Source organism: Pezoporus occidentalis, unplaced genomic scaffold, assembly GCF_034315485.1.
Source record: "Pezoporus occidentalis ecotype Australia unplaced genomic scaffold, CSIRO_AGI_Poc_V1 ctg97, whole genome shotgun sequence".
Classification (NCBI taxonomy): domain Eukaryota; kingdom Metazoa; phylum Chordata; class Aves; order Psittaciformes; family Psittacidae; genus Pezoporus; species Pezoporus occidentalis.
The window spans coordinates 632,679-653,161 of NW_026916336.1; the positions used below are offsets into that span (position 1 = coordinate 632,679).

At 54.3% G+C, this 20,483-nt stretch overlaps 1 protein-coding gene across 3 annotated transcripts; it reads right to left on the minus strand.

Moving 5' to 3' along the window:
* Window positions 1-859: 859 nt before the first annotated feature.
* On the minus strand, window positions 860-20,011 carry AMOTL2 (angiomotin like 2). 3 transcript variants are annotated; one of them, XM_062606559.1, is made up of 10 exons: window positions 18,667-20,011; window positions 6,984-7,807; window positions 5,324-5,558; window positions 4,655-4,799; window positions 4,417-4,509; window positions 2,975-3,270; window positions 2,584-2,876; window positions 2,249-2,460; window positions 1,940-2,092; window positions 860-1,236 (listed from the first exon to the last, which is right to left on the minus strand). In XM_062606559.1, the coding sequence occupies exons 2-10, from the start codon at window positions 7,715-7,717 to the stop codon at window positions 1,178-1,180; spliced, it is 2,220 nt and encodes a 739-aa protein (XP_062462543.1). In that variant the 5' UTR covers window positions 7,718-7,807; window positions 18,667-20,011; the 3' UTR covers window positions 860-1,177. The 3 variants fall into 3 exon arrangements, with proteins under 3 accessions (XP_062462543.1, XP_062462541.1, XP_062462542.1); XM_062606557.1 differs by having other exon boundaries at window positions 861-1,236; window positions 1,940-2,095; window positions 18,667-20,009; XM_062606558.1 differs by lacking the exon at window positions 18,667-20,011 and adding an exon at window positions 8,290-8,395 and having other exon boundaries at window positions 861-1,236; window positions 1,940-2,095.
* Between the last annotated feature and the right edge of the window lie 472 nt (window positions 20,012-20,483).

The window sequence follows — 20,483 nt, forward strand, 5'->3', positions numbered from 1 at the left end:
GTGGAATGCTACAGCAATCTCGGTATAGGGCGGCACATCGAAACAGCCAGGTTTACATTTAAATACTCAAGATAACTTAAAACGCACAAACAAGAACTCATTGTCTTTGGCAGGAAAAACAAAAGTTCACAGCACAAAAACACAACACTTACAAAGAAACACCAATATTAATATAAAATATATTAACTTGTGGGGAGTTTTTTTTCCTCTTTCATAACTTTTGTTCATTTGTTTTCCACTTTGTAAACAATGCATGAGAACCGAATGTGTTTGGTACGTGTCTGGGAGAGAAGAATAAAAAATGCAGTTGTCCAGCAAATGCACACACATAGTGAAAGAAAGAAAGAGAAAGACAGAGAGAAAGAACATATATATATAGATGAAGGGCAAGATGGGAGGTGTCTGAGCTCAGAGGAGAGAAGGAAGCATCAGCGATGGCTACAGGCAGAAGCCAGCTGCCAGTAGCCAGGGGATGATGCTGTAATAGGCGAGATGCCATCAGCCATCCTTGGCTCCCTCTGAGCATTCCACCTCCAGTTTCCAGGGGATTTCTCCTCCACCTTTTATTCTCTCCATCATTTTCTCTTTTGCTCCAGCATCACCCAATCCCAAACCCCTCGCTGGCCTATGATAACAACCCAGAGGCAGGACGCAAGGTGATGGCTGCAGATGATGGAGGTTGGGGCTCCTGGCGTTTGGCTTGGCCACGATCTGGGCAGTTGATGGGATGCCAGAGGATCCCTCCTGGCTCTGGGCTTGAGCAAAGACATGAGCTTGTGGAAACAGTTTGGGTGAACAGAGAGGGATTTTCCAGTCAGAGGCCAAGCACTTGGGTGGATGTGAATTGCCAAGACCAGAGCCGATGAGGGAGGATATGGGAAGAAGCCCCCCTGCTTCAGGCTGGAACAATAAATAGGTTGCTCCTGTTGTCCAAAACCCCAGTGTGTTCACAGTGGGGTCACGAGCCCCCTCAGTCACTGCAGGGTCCTTGGGCTCCAGCACGCCCTGCGCAGCTGGAGGCCCCTGTGGGTGCTGAGTGGGGACCATGGCCCATGTGCTGAGACCAGCCACAGGGACACCACTGAGCTCCAGGCTCGGTCCTCCCTCCTGCAGGCTCTGCCACCCTGATCCAGTGCAGGCGGGGGGAGAGGGGCCAGTGTGCATTCCATGGGAGGCCTTAAATTAGGATCTCCACCATGTCAGACAGGTCAGGGGCTCTGACATCAGCCAAGCTCTCTGCAAAGAAAGAAGATAAGAACTGGAGGAGAGGTGAAGAGCATCAGTGCCCACCCCACCAAAGGGCTGGCAACAAGCGTACTGCAGGTCCAGCCTCCCCGCAAGGGGTTCAAGGGAAAACTACTGCATCATGAAAATAAAATAGCAACAGGCTGAGAGAGCAGGGCTGGTTCAGCCTGGAGAAGAGAAGGCTCCAAGGAGATCTTAGAGCAGTTTCCAGTGCATAAAGGGGCTACAAAAAAATCTGGAGAGGGGCTTTTGACAAGGGCAGGTAGTGACAGAACAAGGGGAAATGGCTTTAAACTGACAGAGGGGAGATTGAGATGAGATATAAGGAAGAAGTTCTTCCCTGTGAGGGTGCTGAGGCACTGGCACAGGGTGCCCAGAGAAGCTGTGGCTGCCCCATCCCTGGCAATGTTCCAGGCCAGGTTGGATGGGACTTGGAGCAGCCTGGTCTAGTGGAAGGTGTCTCTGCCTGTGGCAGGGGGTTGGAACTGGATGATCTTTAAGGTACCTTACAACCCAAACCAGTCTGGGATTCTACAAGAGACTGCAAGGATTCAAACACACCAGACTAAACTGGGTCCTTTAAAATGCTTTAAAAAAATAATTTCTGATGTTCGCGCAGAGCCCATCTCCTGATGCTAAGCCCACATGCTGGAGCACCCTTGGTTCTCCTCCACACCATCCCTGGGGCACTCACCCATCAGACCAGCCGGGCGCTCGGTGCCCTCACCCTGGCCGCTGCTCTCAGCCACTCCATCCGTCTGAGTGCTGCCATCCTTGCTGCTGTGCTTCGAGTGGGACGGCAGCGGCAGGGCAGCGGGCGCTCCTGCTCCTTCGCTGGTGGCTTTTCCTGCTGGAGGAGACACCAGTAAGGATTGAGAGCTCCTACAGCTCAATGAAAAAGCCCCCACTCCCCGAGCTCTCTACTTCCAGGTGTGCAGGGGAAATTGCAGGCAATTCCATGCTGCTGAGTGAAGGCAGGGAGCAGGGATGTGCCTCCATTTACCTGTGCTGCTGTGAGAGCTGTTCTCAGTCAGCCGGTCACTCTGGCCAGCCCCTGGCCAGCTCGGGGCTGCTGAGGCAGCAAAGATGGAGGGCACAGACTTGGCTGGTCGCAAGGAGCCCTGGAGAGCTTTGCTGGGGTCCCTCCGCGAGCGCTGCTGCAGGACCTTGATGACAGCATCCTTCTCTAGGATTTGGGCATGAAGGGCTTTTAACCTGGAGATGAAAAGAGGCACAATTTGGGTGAGGAGGTGGAAGGAAAAGAGAATGCAGGTGCTGCCCAACCAGACCACAGCACAAGCTTGTTGGAAGAAAATGCCTCCAGGAAGGTGGGACTACCTGTTCTCCATCTCCTGGTGCTTGTGGCTGGCCAGGAGGAGGTCCTCATTGAAGCTGCTGTTGGGGGAATGCCGCGGGGACTGGCTGATGAGGGTGGTGTCCCGCTGGGCGGCTGCAGTGGCCGCGGCATCCATGGCAAACTGCCGCATGGTGCATTCCTCCAGGTACTTCTGCTCCCACTTGGTCATGTCAGCTTCCAGGGCCAGGATCTTCTCCTCCTTCTCCCTCAGCTGCTCTGAGAGTGTGTGGGCACTCAGCTCCGGTGTCCCTGCACCCACAGCGCCTGCCTGCCTCTGCAGCAGAGAAAGGACAGTGAAAACCCAGCAGAGGATGGGGAGGTGCTGGGGGGATGCGGCACACACTGCAGGTTGCCAGCAGCACCGGCACCTACCTGCTGAGCCCGCAGCATCTTCAGCTCCTGCTCTAGGCGGGTGCGGAGCCGCAGCTCCAGTTGCTCCCGCTTCTCACAGGCGGCCTGGAGCTGTCCCAGGGCTGCCTGCAGCCGCTCCACCTTCTCCACGTAGGCACGCTTCTTCCGCAGCTCAGCCTCTGCCTTGGCTGCCCGCGCCTGGGCGCTGCCCAGCGCCTGCTCCAGCAGCTCTGCCCGCCGACGCTGGTCCTCGTTGGCGCTGCGCAGCAGGGATACCTCCCGCTCCAGCTTCTCCTTCTCCTGCTGGTGCTCATAGCCTGTAAGAGAACACCCAAGTGTCAGGCAAGGAGGATTCACTGCCCCCAAGCTGGAGCTTTTTGTTCCATAAAACCTGGCTGTGCCATCCCTCCCACAGCACAGAACATATATGGGGGTCAGAGGGACCCAAGCCACAGGGGTAGACAGTCTCCATTTCATAGAAATCATAGAATCAGAGACTGGTTTGGGTTAGAAGGGATTAAAGCTCACCCAGTTCCAACCCACTACACCAGGTTGCTCCAAGCCCTGTCCAACCTGGCCTTGAACACTGCCAGGGATGGGGCAGCCACAGCTTCTCTGGGCACCCTGTGCCACGGCCTCAGCACCCTCACAGGGAAGAATTTCTTCCTAATGTCTCATCTCAGTCTCCCCTCTGTCAGGTTAAAACCATTCCCCCCTGTCCCTACAGGCCCTTGTTCAAAGCCCCTCTCCAGGTTTCTTGTAGCTCCTTCAGGCACTGGGAGCTGCTCTAAGGTCTTCCCAAAGCTTTCTCTTTTACAGGCTGAAGAAGCCCCAGAGCTGGACGCAGGACTGCAGGAGGGGTCTCACCAGAGCAGAGGGGAGAATCCCCTCCCTCAACCTACTGCTCACACTTCCGGGGATGCAGCCCAGGACATGGTTGGTTTCTGGACTGCAAGCGAACACTGAAGCTGGGTCATGGGGAGCTTCTCGTCTCCCAACACCCGCAGATCAAATTTTGCCTCATGAAGGAAAAAAGCTGCCTGGCGTGAATGTAGCCATCGTAAAGAAGGGAATGCAATTCCTGCCCCATAACACCAACACCACGTTTCTGTGCTAAAATAATGGATTTAGGTGTATTTTCCCAAAAATAAGCTCAGGCTTGCACAGCTGTGGCATGGAGGAGGGAGGAGGGAGAGAAGGGCCAGGCTGCAGGATGGGAGTGCTGGCTTGGTGCTGGAAGAGCCATCACAGCGGCAGGAATGCGGGGAATGTGGGTCACGCCACCAGCCGGCCGACTGGGATTAATGGCTCAGTCCAGGCCAAGAGCTGCTCCATCCTCCCCAGGGAAGGGCGAGAGCTGCTGCCCAACACCCGTCTCCTCCTCCAGCCAAAAAGGAGCCCCTCTGTCCTGCTCACGGATGCCACGGGAAGCCAGGCAAGGACAGGCATCCCATGGGACTTACTTTGCGCCAGGAGCTTTGCCATGCTGCCCTGGTTGCTGTCATGGCTTTCTTGGGTCTTGCTGGCCAGCTGCTTGTTTGCCGACTCCAACCGCTCTAGTCCAAAGGAAAGTAAACCCAATTAAGATTTAAATACAAGAGTTTGGACAGAGGAAGTGGGAGATGCCTGGAAACACCCTGGGTGGGGAAAGCTGGGGGACAGAGATCACTCACAGGGATGGGGACATGGAGGGTCCCTCACCTTTCAGGTCCCGGTTAAAGTCCTGGAGCCGCCGCATCTCACCATCTCTCTTGTTCCTCATGGCTTTCTCCAAAGCTTCCCGCTTGGAAGAGGCCTTGACGAGGTTTTCGTAATCCTCTGAGATGCGCTGGATCTCGCTCTCCAGCTGGGGTGGAGGAATGGACAGGCCAGGGTTAGATATGCATGGAATGAGGAAAAGAAAGGAAGATGCTGGCCAAAACTCACCTGGGTCACTCAGCCCAACCCAAGCGCACCCATGGGACCCCCACCTGGCCTGGCCCCCAGCGCATATTTTGGGGGGAAAACTGGTATTTTCTGCCTTTTCTCCTTGCAAAGGAGTCCCTTCCACAGGTTTTGGCTCTGCTGTAGCGCAGCCGGCAGGGAACAGCCGCCCCTTGTGCGCAGCCACACAAAGAGCTTTCTGTGGTGGCCAGGGATGGGGGGGACACACAGAGGGAGTGGGTCACTGGAGAATGGGCTCCTTCTCCCCAGTCCCGCCTGCCGTGCTGCTGAAACACAGCTGCTCAGGGAGAAATGAGCCACCAGAAGGGAGGAGAAGAAGGGATTAAAACACTAAAGGGGGTGAATTTTCACAGCAGCTGGTTGAGCATCCCCCCATCTAAGGCAGGGAGCCAGGGAGGGGAAGGGAATGATGCCGTGGCTGCTCACCTTCTGGATGCGGCTCGCCTTCTCAGAGCAGCTCTCCAGCTCCCGCCGCAGCTTCTCGTTGTCCCGCTGGAGCCTCTCGTTGTCCCGCAGAACGGCGTCCACCCGGGCCAGGCGGTTGCTGGTTGAGACCGCCTGGGCATTCACTAGTGCCTCCACACCAGCAGGACCCAGTGTGCCTGGGCACAGAGTGCCTGGCAGCGGCAGGAAAGCAGTGGGGACATGGGTGGACAGCACCCTGCAGAGGGGGAGAAGGATGCTCAGTGGAGTTTGGCAAGAGTGGGAGAGCTGACCACATTCCTAGAGTCCCATTGACTGCTCCAAACCTAAACGGGTGCCGGTGACTCCAGGTCACCCCAAAAGCGGAGGGAGGCTCTGTATCCTGCTTTTCAGTTGTGGGAAGCATTTGCTTTCTAACTCAAGCATAGGAAATAAACCCTATCTTTCAGGGATGCCTTGACCCGACAGCTCCTGGCTGGTGGGTCAGGATGGGCTCCCAGCCCCCCAGGCCTACCCTATTGCTGGAGATGCTGTGGATGAACAAGAACTCAACAAAAGATGCACCTTGGAATCCAGCAGCACTGCCCCTTTCCTTTGTTTTCTGGGCAAAGCAAGGGCTCCTGGCATGGCTCCTCAGCACCAAACCATGAACACATTCTGTCTATATTCGGAGGAGCAGGGTCAGCCTGGCCGCCCCTTGCACGACCACTCTGAGCTCCTCGACATCCCATGGCTGCTTTGAATACCCCAAGCAAGGCGGCTGAGCATGGCGCAGCCCCGCTCTGCTCAGGCTATCCGCCAAGGGCCTGCATTCCTGCGGGATGATATAGGAGCAAGGAAGAATAAATACGTCTTCCTCACAGCTCCCCTTCCCCTCTTTGTTCCCTGGAAGGAGAAGGTTTTCCTGCTGGAGATGCTGTTGCTCTCCGCCTGGATAGGCTGGCAGCAGTGTGCATCCTCCCATCAAGCCTCCAATTCCTTTCTTCCCATAGTTTTTCACACTGAAGTAAAGTTGTTTCCAGCCCTCCTGGACTTCTGCCCCTCCCCTCCCACCCCCCAGACCTCTCAATGACCCTCTTGCAGACAACCTGGGGCTTTGCTGGAGGTGACAAGCTGCCCAAGTGAAGGGGGGAGCTGCCTAGCACTGCTTTATAACCTCCATAAACCACCCGGCACTAGCCCAGGCTTAGCTCAGCAGCAATCCCATGGCACCGGCAGCAAACCAGTGTTATGCGGACATCCCCGTCTCAGGGCCACAGGATAGGTTTCCGTGGAATAGGGAGCGCGTTTGCCTTCCACCCCGCCCTATGCCTGTTCCACATTTAGCCATTTCCTGAGCTGGTTCCAGCTCCTAAATTAACCCCAAATTCCTCCCAGTGCATGGGGAGAGGGCTCGGTCTGCAGAGGCAGTGGGATTTCCATCACCAGTTAGAAAAACCCAACTGTGCTGGGGGAAACTGGGGAGGGGAATGGTCCCCGCAGACCCCAGAGGCTGAGCCAGATCTGATCCCACAAGGACAAGAGGTTTGGCAATGGCTGCCCCAGGCCCCCCACTGCTCTCTGCATTCCATATCTCCCAAGCATCCATCCCGGCTCCTGGGACACACAGCTGAGAGGCACCCAGTGGGGACTCCAAAAGCAGGGCCTGGGAGTTGCAGGTTACCTGATTTCGGGATGCTGAAATCCAGGACCTTCCTGAGAGCAGGGTCGGGGTTCAGACAGGTAAGTGTCCTGGGAAGGGATGACGTAGGGATACTCTGGAGGGGGTCCCCTTGGCTGCGGCCCCTCAGGGTGCTGCCCTTGCAGGGCAGCCAGCTGGTGGTGACGGGAGAGCTGGGGGTAGCTGTGGGAGGCACTGATGGGGCTCTGTGTGTTGGCCCCACTCCTCTCCAGCGACAGCCGCATCAGCCGCTCACTCAGTGACCGCACGTGGCCATGCTTCAGGTCCTTCAGCCCCTCATCGGGGCGTCGGGTGCTGTTGCTCTCAGCCCCACGTGGGCTGTTTTCACCCCGAATCCCTGTGCTGGCCCCTCCATGCTGCTGCCCACCCCGCTGAGAGGCATAGTACTGGGAATGCGCCTTGGCCTCCTCATAGGTTGGAAGCTCCTCGCCCTTGTGCTGGGGCTGGCAGAGCCGATAGACACTGTTCTCCAAGTAGATGTGGTCGGAGTGATGCTCCTGGCCCTGGGGTTCCTGCCGCGTGGACTGCTGCACCATTTGGCTCTCCTCGGCACTGAGGCTCTCCAGGGAGGAGCGGGGGCTGCCGGCGCCACCGCCGCGCAGGGCCTGCTGCTGGATGGCCAGCAGAGTGCGGTTCTCCGTGAGGTTCCCATAGCGCAGCTGCTCCTGGATCAGGCGGTGCAGGACCGTCCCGTTCGAGTCCTCCGCCGTCCTCATCTCCGCCAGCGCCGTCGGCAAAGCCACGTTTCCAACCCGACAAGGGCGTCCCCGGAGGTCCTTTAGCAGCCAGCAGCCACGCCGAGACACCTGCATGGAGAAAAGAGGGGATAATGGATGAAGAACCGGCCTGGGCAGGACGCACTGCTGGTCAACAGGGTTTTGTTTTCCAGGAATCCCGCTCAGCACACTGGGAGCCTGGCTGGGACTTGCCGGACGGGCAGGAGGCTGTGGTGGTGGAGGGAGCTCAACCCACTGCCGTGGCTGAGCACTGGCACTCTCATCGCACCCATGACCAGGGCTGGCGCCAGGGGTCGGGGCTGGGGTAGGGGCTGGGGGTCGGTAGTGGCTCCCCACGGACCCGGTACCTCTCGCAGGGACCGGGGCTGCCTCCAGGTCCGGGGGAATGGGGGATAAGGCGGCCCCGCGGGAGAGGGCACGTAGCCATCGGGCGGCTCGCACGACCCACCGACCGCAAACCCCCCGCCCCGCGGCCAGGGAGAGCCGAGTCGGCCCCTCACGGAGGTCTCGGTCCCCAGCGACACTGGGAGCCCCTCCGGGACGGCGCTTACCGGGGCATGGCGGAGCAGGGGCGGCGGCGGTGCTTCCCGGGGAGCGCGGCGACGGGACTGAGCGTCCCGCCGGCAGCGGGGGCCGGCCCGAACGCTGCTATGCCCGGAATGCAGGGCCGGACCCGCCCCGCTCCGCACCGCCCCTCCCCGTTCCGCCGGGGCTGCTGCCGGCAGGGGGGGCACGGACACTGGCACGAACGCGAATACGGAGGTCGTGCCCGAGGTGTGCAAGAGCCCATGGGGGTGCCAAGGGCGCTTGCAGTCGTGGAGGGGGCCTGGGGCAGATCATAGACTCCCAGACTGGTTTGGGCTGGAAGGGACCTTAAAGCTCATCCAGTTCCAACCCCCTGCCACGGGCAGGGACACCTTCCACTAGACCAGGTTGCTCCGAGCCCCGTCCAACCTGGCCTTGAACACTGCCAGAGATGGGGCAGCCACAGCTTCTCCGGGCACCCTGTGCCAGCATCTCAGCACCCTCACAGGGAAGAGCTTCTTCCTAATGTCTCATCTCAATCACTTTGTCGGCTTAAAGCCATTCCCCTTGTTCTGTCACTACCTGCCTTTGTCCAAAGCCCCTCTCCAGGTTTCTTGTGGCCCCTTTAGGCACTGGAACCTGCTCTAAGGTCTCTTTTACAGGCTGAACCAGCCCAGCTCTCTCAGCCTGTCTTCAGGGCAGAGCTGCTCCAGCCCTCACGGTATCTCTGTGGTCTCCTCTGGACTCTCTCCAACAGCTCCACATCCCTCTTGTGTTTTTGCCCCCAGAGCTGGATGCAGGACTGCAGGGGGGTCTCAGTAGAGCACAGTAGGGGGGGAGAATCCCCTCCCTCTACCTGCTGCTCATGCTGCTGGGGGTGCAGCCCAGCACGTGGGTGGTTTCTGGGCTGCAAGCATACACAGTGCAGAAGTGGGCTGGGGTCTGGTGCGTGCTACATGCACACAGGAGGCTTGCAGCTGCTGGGATGGGGGGGTTCAGCAGCTCTGCCTGCCAGCTGTCCTGGAGCATAAATCTTTCCATTTAATCGCAGCTCAAAGAGACACAGCATTGTCTGCAGGACCAACCTGGCCTCTCAAAAATCTGCTGGCCCCATCTGCTCTGCCCTCATGCCTTGTCTCCTCATGTCCCCCCTCCTCACATCCACCGCAGAGGGGGATGTCAGCTTGCTGCAAGTGCAGCCATCCCAGCCTGTCTAGTACTGGATTCAGTGCCTTTGGGCATCCCCTGTCCCTCTGCCAGCCTCAGTTTCCCTATTCCGGCAGATGCCATTTGCAGCATGGCCACAGGACCACAGCAGGGCTTGTCCATCCACTGTGCTGGGGGACAACGAGGAAGCCATCAGGGATCAAATCCTTTTTCCCCCTTTCAACACCAATGAGCTCATCTTTGGGGAGACACTGAGAACCCCCAACCCCGAAGCAGAGAAACACAAGCCCCATGTCGGCCCCCAGTGCCCAAGGCTGCTGGTGCAGAGCCCAGAGCTGTGGCTGCCTGCGAGGCCCCGAGGCAGCAGATTGCTGGAGGGGAGGCAGTGGTGGCCAAGAGGCAGGTGCAGGGAAAATCGCTAATTAGCTCTGGGACATTAAGCTCCCATTCTTTTCCGAGGAAACTCACAGCTTCTTATCAGCACAGACCCAGAAGGCAGGTGTGGGGGGGTGATCTTTACCCTAGCCTCCTTGCTTTGCTGCTTCTGCTGCTGAATACAGCTTCATCCCACTGTGGGATCACCCCCAGGCCACCCCAAGCTCCCCAAAAGCCATGAGATGCGGTAGCAGACAAGGTGCAGCTCTCTCCGTGTTTTCTTCCAAAAGATTGGAAAAAAAGAAAATAAAAATCCCCAATGTGTATCAGGTAACACACTCAGAGGTGAATGGGGGGGGGGGGGGGGGTACCGGGGGAGAAGGATCAGAGCTTGTAGGAAAAGGTGCACCACGTTACAGACCCAGAGATGAAGGACACGGCCCTGGCATGGTCAGTCTGGATTCGAGCTTAACAAGGCCTAACAGCATCCCCACCCAGGCAGGTCCTGAGCCTGTTCTTAGTGCGAGGGAGCTCATCAAACAACAAAAAAGAAACAAGTTTTTCAGCCCAGTTTCACCAGTGACAAGGCAAATCCACCTGGCTGGAGTTTCGGAGTCTGCACTCTGAAATCTGCACTGGCCCTGTGGAGAGGAGGGAGACCTCAAAACCCCAGTGAGGATCTACCCCTTTGCAGGGAAGAGAGGAGGGCACAGCTCTTGTCCCTGTTTCCCCAAGCACACACCGAGTCTGGAAACACCAGCCCATGCCTAGCAGTGGGTGGATGCAGATGGATGGATGGATGGATGGAGAGATGGACAGAGGCACCACCCCAAGATACCAATCCCAGCAGCAGCACAGCCCTTGGCTGTGGCTCTGCCCTGATTTTTCCCAGGGGAGCCAGCCTAGCTCCCCCAGCTCATCCACCGGCCTATCTGTTCCTGCGTCATCCTGCTTCCCTTCTTAATACTGCTCTATTTTTGGCATCAGGAAACCCCTCCTGGGCTGATAACACTCCTTTGGAAAGTGATCTGAAGAGTTTTCTCTTTTTCTTTCTAATGCTGAAGGTAATAAAAGCCTGGACCTTTTCATTTTCCTCCTAGAAGAAGTGAAATAGCAGCTGGCATCCCCACGCTAGGCTGGACCCACAGGCAGCAGTGGTGACCCTTTGCTCAGGTGGGAGTGTATGGGGGAAAAGCCCAGCCAAGGCTGTGAGGTGGGACAGCGACTTGGCTTGGGCTGGATCCTTGGGAGTAGCGGGGAGCGCAGGTGCCAGTACCCCAGGCTCCCCGGGTGACACACAGCTCCGCAATGCAAATCCCTCCCACTGACCTCACCACGGAGCCTTATCAGTGAGGCGTTGGAGTGTGAGGAAGGAGCCAAGAGAATATTCACAGCATGAGATCACCTCGGCTGTCGTCCTCAGCAGCTCGCAAGATGCCTGGTCTGTGCTGAGACAGGATAACTAGGGAGCTGGAGGCAGCTGGAGGTGCCTGTAATGGACAAGAGGTTGCAGCGCATCTCCTGGGATGATGGTTAAGGTGGTGAAGGTGCACCACTGCTGAATTCTCCAGCCATTCCACAGCAATTTGCCCTCTAAAGCTCCCTCCAGATATCCATTTCTCTCCCAGGCTCCCAATTTCAAGTGCAACTAGGTGGAAAGGAGAGCTGGAGATCAACGAATCACACAAGTGCCTTTCCTGTACTGCTTCAAGGAGCAAGGTGCTCAGCGGGAGGATGCTGCATCCCTGTGAGCAGGGAGCAAAAACAGTTCCTGGGCACTTCCTCTCCACCCAGCATTCCAGCCATGCACTCCAGTTCTGGAGACACCCCACAAGATGCCAGACCTGATCTTCCCTGTCCTGGGTACTCTCCTGTTCTCCTGGGGCAGGGCAGGACTGCCTGTCCTAGCTGAGATGTCCCAGAACTGGCACCTTGGTAACCCAGGGGACATCCCCACTCTCCAGCAAATTTTTGCTGCAGTTCTCCATAAATCAGACACACAAGGAGGTGATGCCATGGGTGCATTCACAAAGCTCCTTCTCAGGAATTTGAGGGGGGGAACCCCCAGGCTGCTGCTCATACATGGGATATCATGGATTCATGAACGTGACACCATCAGTGTGCGCACTGGTATCTTCTGAAGTGCCGCAGCGTTGCCCTCCTGGCTGTCCCCACTGCTGGCTCCAGCTCCAGCAGCCACTCAGCAGCACCAAACCCAATTCCTGGTGGCAGAGACAACCCTGAGACTTGCCCAACCTTCAGGAAGCTGTCACCATGGAGCTGTGCATGGAGGCAGTAAGGCTGGATGCCTCTGTGTGCTGAACAGGCAGCATGGACAAACCCTATTGTAAGGGGAAGATAGGAAATGTGAGGAACAATGTGCATACTTGTAACAAAGCCTTGCCGCCATCAGAAAGGGGCCAGGACCCTTCTTGTTCTCCTCCTCTTCTGTGCATTTTAACCCCCCTGAGTCATTTCCATTCCTGGATGTTAAATTGTCCTTTATTTCCTTGTTTCCTGAAAGGGGCTTGTTCCTGACCTGCCGGTGGAGGGGCTTTGGTTTCAGTTGCTGACATCCGCCAAAAGGAGATGCCAGTGAGAACAAAGGTTGAGCACTGGCTGCCGGAGCCAACCAGGAGTCACCAGCCCAGGGAACACGGCTCTGCATTTCCATAGCAAAGCCTTTCACTGTAGTTTGACCACTTTGTTCTCACGTTTGAGGCATTTTCACTTTCTTGAGGAATGTGAATCCTTGGGTGTAATTTCCTGCCCACAGGAACGCAGTCAGAGAACCCCCCCTCTATGCACATGCAGAGGGGCAGCTCCATCCTCTGCCCCAGCACTGGGTGACACAGTGCCAGCTGGGAAAGTGCCATGGGCAGCATCCCCTCACTGCCCATGCTTACACACTTGTCTCTGCTCTAAACACTGCCAGGTCGACCTGACCTCCTTGTCCTTATCCCCTACCCATAGCTGAGCAGGAGGTCAGCACCCTAATTTGGAGCCACCACTTGCAAAATGAGAGGGGTGGCACCCAGAGGGGCAGAGGGACACCAGGCACCCTGCTCCCCATTGCTTCAGGGGCTGCTTGGGTATTGAAGGGAGGAGACAGATAGGAGTGCTTTCCAACAGAAAGAAATGTCAAGGGAGGAGAGGCACTGGGATGAGGTACATAGCAGGACAGAGAGGGTGAGGGATGGCCCAGAGGTCAGTTCTTGGCATACATCACACCAAGAAGGGGAAGAAGGAGGTCAGTGGCATTTCTGTCACCTTGTGGTCCTCCAGGATAGTGGCTGTCCCTTGGGAAGAGGCCTCCAAGCATCCCTGGGGGGAGGGAGAACCCATGCACTCACAGACATGGAGCTCTGAAAAATACACATTTCCTGCAGACCATGGTAAAAAGGGTGGTAAGAAGATATGAAGATGTTGAGCAGTCTGGGGTCCAGTATTGATTCCTGGAGGACCCCACTTGTGACAGGCTGCCATCCAGTCTGTGTCTTAACAGCTTGTTCAGGAGAAGACTGTGGGTGCTGAAATCCATCAGGATATCAGGACGATAGTAGGAAAAGGCTCAATAAGAAATGACACCACTTTGACAGTCTGAGGAGGAGGCAGAGGTCTCCTCCAGCCTCCAGTACTTCCCCGAGTAAGGACCCTGACGCAACACTCGCTGCTGCCCACTTATTCTTGTGCAAACAACTTCCCAGCTACTGTGTTAATAAACTAGACAATCAGATGTGGCCAGAAACCACACAGCATGTGACAAACTAGCTCTGTGTCACTGCTGGGTTCAGTGCCAGCTGCACCTGAACACCTGAGCCATGCCTGAGAGTTGTGTTGTGGTGAAAACGCAAGCAAACAGTGTACCAGACGTGAACGTGACACCTTAATGGCAGCTGCACCTCTGCTCTATGAGGTAGCTTTTTTTGCCAAGGTGAGAACATGGGGACATGGGGAGAGGTCCACAGTTCTGCCCTGCAAATCACAGCCTTCAGCAATCCCACAGACAGCTCCCAGCTATGTCAATGCTGGCATACAAGTTCAGCTGTTGGAAGAGCAGTAGCTGGGGCAAATTTGAGCCCCTTCATCCAGGATGCTGGAGCTGTTTTTGTTGTTCTGGAGGTGACCTGTTCTTCAGAGCTAACTTGGCACCCCAGTATCACGTACAGGGATGTAGAGCCTGTGATACCTGGAAGCATCCAGGGGAAAGATGGACATGAAGCCCAAGTGCACCAACAAGGCAGTCCTGGTCTTAGCAGTCTCCCCTTTTATGATGTCCTGGACCCATCTCCTGGTGAAACCACCTGTGCACAGGGTAAACTTCACCCTTCCCCAGCCCAGCCCAAGGTGGGAAGGTGAGGTTGGCCACTGAGCAAAGGCCTTCAAGCAGAGCTGCATGGTTTAGCTGTGTGCTTGATGATACAATAGAAAATGCCTCTGAAGTCCCAGCCCTCTGGAGCATTTCCTTAGCTTGCTGGAATTTCCGTTTAGTTCTTCCTCTCCCAGGCTCTTACCGAAAACTGGTGTCACCATATGTGTCTCCTCAGCAGGCTCTGGAGACTGGCCAGCTCCCTTGGTCCCCCTCCCAGGTCTCTCACCGATGTGCCCGGCATTTGCAAGGAGCATGCTCCCTGCGGGTGTCAGCTTTGGCTCGCCCCTTGATTAATCACCAAAGGCAACTCTGCCAATCAAGGAAAGATTTACAAGGCAGGCAGGAAGCTCTTGTTTTTACAGGAGTGCCTCAAACACACGCACACAGTAGGAAAAGCAAACATTCCAGGCATACCAAGGGATCCACGGGATAAAAATTCCCCAAACAGCACAGATTAAGATACTTGGCGGCACATGGAAACACTAAAACCTGAACTCAAGGATTTAATTGTCTTATTGAGCTCTGAGTGCTGCATGGAACAACCTGAGCTGCATGGGAACAGCCACCCCAGGAGGGCAGGGAGAGGGTCAGCGACGGTGCCCTCCATACAATACGGGTCAGGGCTGGCCCCCACCCCTCTCCCATCTCCATATGGTTGCCAGAGCCTTCTTGGCAGAGTTTAATGTGAGCTCTCCCTTGCAAATGCTCAACCCTGCTCCTTAGCAAGGCAGGCAGGGGTCACTCTGCATCAATGCAACACTGAATTCAAGCCCATCGGAGCAGAGAGAACCTCTGTTCTGGCTCCGACTGCCAAGACCCCTGGCCTGAGAGCAGCAGTCTTTATGCTAGGTCGATGCCCATTACCTCCCATCCTACCCTAAAGCCCTCTGAAGTGAGTAGAAATGCTCTTATGCTCTCTAATCCTAAATGCTAGCCCAGGAGATGCAGCAATGCCTCTGCAACTGTTTGCCTGAGGTACTCTTCAAGGATCATCAGGGTTGAATGGGAAGACAAACATGCAGGCTAGAGCTGGTCCAGTCCCACCAGTGGGTCCAGCTGCTTCTACAGAATAATCTGTGTCCTGGGCTGCAGGACCAGCTTACTCCTTGGCTGTCACTGTTTAACAGACACAGCAATATTTTTCATTTATGGGTTTTCAAGGGACCATGAGAAAGGCAGGAGGGGAATTTTGTCCTTCCAAATGATGTGCTTCCCCTTTCTCTGGTGTTCTTTTGAACTTCTTTTTTTTTTCCCAATTTGAAACAATTTTTTCAAGGGAATCCACTCTCTGGCTGTATTTCCCAGAACTTGCCCCTGTTTGTCAAGTCATCTGTGTGATCAATTCACACCCATCTGGTTAGTCTGTGGGATAATCTGGAGTCTACATCAGGCTCTGAATCTCTAGGTGAAGAAGAGGAAGGAGCCCTGCAGTGCAAGAAGACAAGAAGGCCCAGAAATACTCTCCCCTCTGAAAGGATTGGTTGCCACACAAAGGTTCCTTTTTCACCTTTACTGCAAACCACCCCACAGAAAGTGGAATTTGACCTCTCCTAGTTACACATGGCTTCTCCATTTCTGCTCCAAGTCCAGCTGCCAGTAGCAGGAAGCCCCAGCTCCCACTCACAGATGGATGGTTTCTGGAAGAGTGGTGGAGGGAACTGATAAGGAAATAAGTCACCTGCTGAAAGCGAGAGTTAAGGGAAGCACTTGCTTGAGATCATTGAATCACAGGATGTTTTGGGTCAGAAGGGACCTTTAAAAACCATTTAGTCCACTCCTCCTCAAAATGGGCAGGGACACCTTCCACTAAACCAGGTTGCTCCAAACCCCATCCAAAGTGACCTTGAACACTGCCAGGGATGGGGCAGCCACAGTTTCTCTGAGCAACCTGTGCCAGCTCCTCACCACCCTCATTGTAAATAATTTCTTCCTTTTATCTAACATAAATTTACCCTTTTTAAAACTGTTGTCCTTGCCCTGTCACTACAGGCCCTTGTAAAAAGTCCCTCTCCAGATTTCTTGTAAGCCCCCTTTATATATTGAAAGGCCACAATAAGGTCTCCTGAGCCTTCTCTTCTCCAGGCTGAAATACATCAACTCTCCCAGCCTTTCTTCACAGAAGAGGTGGTTCCAGCCCTTGGACCATTTTCATGCCCTCCTCTAGACCTGCACTAACAGGTCCATGTCTTTCTTGTGCTGGGGGCCCCAGAGCTGAATGCAGTAATTATCCTAGAATAAAATCCTCATTTACACACTCAAGAAGTCACCAGCCATGCCCTAAGAAGGTGCAGATTGCCCTGAGCATTTATCCCAAATTGCAACCCATGCTCAGGCATGAGTGGGGCTGCCCCAAAACCTTGCGCCAGCTCCCCTCCTGCAGCCCAAGCTTTCACAGAGGTCTTGTAGCTGTGAGGATGCTCCATGGGATTCAGATGTGAGAGCATGGCTTGAACTTTGAGAGTTTGCATTGCCATACTTCATATCATTACTGCAAGCAGTTTCCTTATGGTCCTCCTCCCTTTCCTGCCCCTGTTCATCACCAGCAGATGCCCAGGAGACCTTTTGACAGCTAGCTCACAGCTGGGACATGAAAACACCCTTCAGAAACTGGTTTTGTCCCAGTGAATAGGACTGGCTTTAATGCTCTGCATTTCTTTTGTGATCACATGCATCACTGCCTGCAACCTTCCATCTAGCACTTGAATTTAACCCTGATTCAATGTCAGCTTTCTCAGCATCCTCCTCCTCTCAGGAGCCTGCCAGCATCTTCCCTTTCTGGGGCTTCTGCGAACCCTCCACAGCTTCTAGCTTGGCAATTGACATCTAAAAAGTTCGGTATCTGCTTAAAAAGAAAAAGCTGGCTGTGTTTAGGAAGCTTAACGTGGCATGGTAGGGACATGAGTCATCACCACCAGTGCTTCATTCTGTGCCACGGCTGTTTCATTTGCCCTTCACCACAGCAGAATGAGGTAATTCAGATTGCTGCATGACAGTGGCACTTGGCCCACTAGTACCACTAGGAAGAGGTAAATTAAGTCATACTGTGCAGCCAAGGAGCCATCCTGAGGGAAATGGCCACTGCACACACCAGGGATTGGAAACAGGCACTTGCGTGATACACACCCCACTGGCTACAATGCACCCTAAACACAGGCTCAACGGGTTGCTGGATAGAGATGTGCTTAGAGCTATTCCCGTCCTGAGCAGGGTTAATACACAGTGAAGCTGTGAACTTAACCTTCAGCTATGCAAATTACAGGGAACGAAAAATGCAACCAAGGTGAACCAGTATTATAAATGCACATTAACTACAGGCACTGCATTAGAACGCGTAAGCTTGCTGAACTGGGGCAGTGGAAAAAAGCAGGTTTCAGCCTCAGATCTAACTGGGGTGAAATATCAGCTCTTTGTTCCAAGCGCTTCTGCTGTCACATGTGATCCCACTTTGATAGAGTGACTGTAAAAAATGGGCTGAACAGCTGAATACGCACGAGTCATAAGGCAACTATGTTGACAAATTGAATCATACTTAGTGGGATGATACCCAAGGCAAAAAATTGCCAAGATTAGTGAGCAAGGGCTGTGACAGCATCAGCAAAGGCACTCTGCTGAGACTTGGAGCAGGGGTTTGGGCTCTAAATCCACACACCAAGCCCCTCCTTGGAGGCAGCAAGTGAAAGCATGGGCAGTGAAGGATTCATAGGGCGCATTTAAATGACAGATCAAGGATCTTATGCTTTATATACCTAAAAGTAGATGTATACCTAAAATTACCAACCATTCCTCTAGCCCCTAAGTTAATTATTCAGTGGAATTACTTTGTTATCCCACTAATTCGAAATATGCTGTTTCAGCACCCAGGTACGTGAACTACATTGCTTTCACACTGAAGCTATGCTAAAGGCGGAGGCTTGGGTGGTGTGCAATTAATCAGCCCAGATTCTGAAATTAGCTGCATTCCCTATTGCTTGGGGAAGGGACATATGGATCCATGTGTGTTTAAATGCCCGGTAACAGGATTCTGGTTTACATGCACCAAATGTCATCATTTTGAGTCATTACACATCAATGTACTGAGCAAGAAGCTCAAAGGCATAGTAAAGAATTAAGTCATGAAGTTAACCATCAGCTGCAAAAATTACAGGGATTGAGAAATGTAACTAGTGTAAAACTGCACTGTAAAGCCATGCCAGGAGTTAGGACATACAGTCTCTCACACATCCAGCTATTGTTCTGTTTGCTTTTAGAATAAAAACATTACTTTTTTTTTTTTTGCCATGTATGTAAAAGGAGAAAGAGGGAAAAAAAAAAAAAGCAACTACAACAAGAAACATGTCTCAGTCTGGAGGCATTGAAATTGTAACTTATGTATGCATGTATGTAGTTACTGACATTGTAGAGATATCAGTAGCCTTCATACCAAACACCATGTAAAAGGAATCAGAACATGTAACTCCATGTAAATGCCCTCCTATGTCTTGAGACAAACCTGTCAGGTTGCACGGGTTATACAGATGGCAGATGACCACCACAGTCATGTTGACCTTTCCAGCACACACGAAAACACAGACCGTTTAAAATCAGCATTAAAGTCACCGTCCTTACACTGTCCTGGTGAGGATAAGGAAGTGGTGTTATCTACCCAGAGGCTCAGAGGAGCTTGTTTGAGATAGCAAATGCAATTCCTGAGAAGATACTTCCTATTTTTATTGAACTCTAGGATTTCTGTGGAGATTATATGGCACGCTGGAGGAAACCGCAGGTAGGGGAACATGCCTGTCAGAGGAATCCCACAGCCCCGGGGCTGAGGCAACAGCTGCACTCGGTGTTGGGGTGCTGGAGCAGAAGGGAAGCCTCAACTCTCAGCACAGTGCCTGCTGACAGGGGAGCGGGCGGTGCCGGGCAGCGGTACAGCCTCATGTGTGCCACGTCTGCCTTGTGGTCAGGGAAGACCATCCTTCCTCCTTTCATAGTCTGTAGGATATTGTCCGGTAAATTCAGCGCTCTGACTTTAATTCCGCAGATTTAGCCACGGACAGAAACAGCAGGAGTGCTGCAGAAGAGTCTTGGCTTCGTAGAGCTAAACCGAGAAAAACCTCACACCTTTCCTTATCCACGAATTCAAACAAATGCCCCACTCCCCATCCAGCTCCCGGATGCACTTTCAACTAAAACGGGGGGATCGGAAGGAAGAAACAAACGGAAAGCCAATTGAAGCATTACGTCCTAGCAGCGGGTCCAGCGCGCGGCTGCCGTGCCCTCTGCAGGGCAGCTGTCACATAGCACGTCTGCGGCAGGGAGTCAGGCACCTTCTCTTGCCAAACCCGTGAAGCGTAAGTGGGGCGCTAATTAAGTTCCTAAACTAACGAGAAAGGTCGTTTTAATTAATCCAGACACCACCATCACTTAAACGCCCCGCAGGCATGAAAAACTAGTGGATCTCCTGCAACAAAGGCTGCCCCAAAATGTCATTGCTACCCCAAGTGCTTTGTTCCGCAGCTTCCTCCTTTGCCACCTTTAGAGTTCTCTGGGAAACCTGCGCCAGTGTCTCATCACCTTCACAGTGAAGGATTTTTTCCTAATACCTCATCTAAATCTCCCCTCTGTCAGCTTAAAGCCACTGTCTTGCCCTGTCACTGTAAAAAGCCCCTCTCCAGTTATCCTATTGTCCCCTTTAGGTGAAAGATCATTTTTCACTCCTCATGTGGAAAAGTCTCTCCAGGGCACTGCTGCAGCTTCCCCTGCTGACTGGCTATCCCAGAGGAAACAGCTGATAATGATTGGGAAGCTCAGTGTTAAAAAGCCCTGTTCACAGTGGGGCAGGATGAGATGTTGCCTTAAGAGTCGCGCGCGGTTGCCAGGAGACAGTTCCATAGCAAACGGTGTAGCGGGGCCAACAGGTAGACTTCCCGGGGTGGGTAGTCTCAGGTCACAGCTGGAATCACAGTGATAGAACGCCGAGCGCAACCGCTCCCCCTCAGTCAGTGCTTCACCCATGGCCCAGGAGGGCGGTTCGAAGCGAGGGGCCGAGAAGCGGGCCCCGCGGCTACTGCATCAAGTCGGAGCCTGGTAAACTGGGATTGGTATCTACTCGACACCAGCGGGAACAGGAAGCAGGAAGGGGGGGGCAGAGGCCCGCTACCACCGGTCTGTGTTGCCTGCCGTTGTCTCTCAGGACGCGGAAAGGCTTCTTCGTCCCGTGTGGGACCAGAGCTGCTTGTCCCCGAGGGCAGATAGGCCTGTCCCCGCCCGCAGCGCCAGGAGGGCCCCGCAGCTCCCCGCATCCAGGCAGGGCCCCTGCAGCCC

Bases quoted from the DNA above. Each gene is read 5' to 3' on its own strand.
- AMOTL2 (XM_062606557.1), bottom strand. From the start codon at position 7,717: ATGAGGACGGCGGAGGACTCGAACGGGACGGTCCTGCACCGCCTGATC. The intron at 5,559-6,983 runs GTAACCTGCAAC...CCCCCTCTGCAG, and splicing joins TTTCAGCATCCCGAAATCAG to GGTGCTGTCCACCCATGTCC. The intron at 3,271-4,416 runs GTAAGTCCCATG...GTTCTCTTACAG, and splicing joins GGCAAAGCTCCTGGCGCAAA to GCTATGAGCACCAGCAGGAG.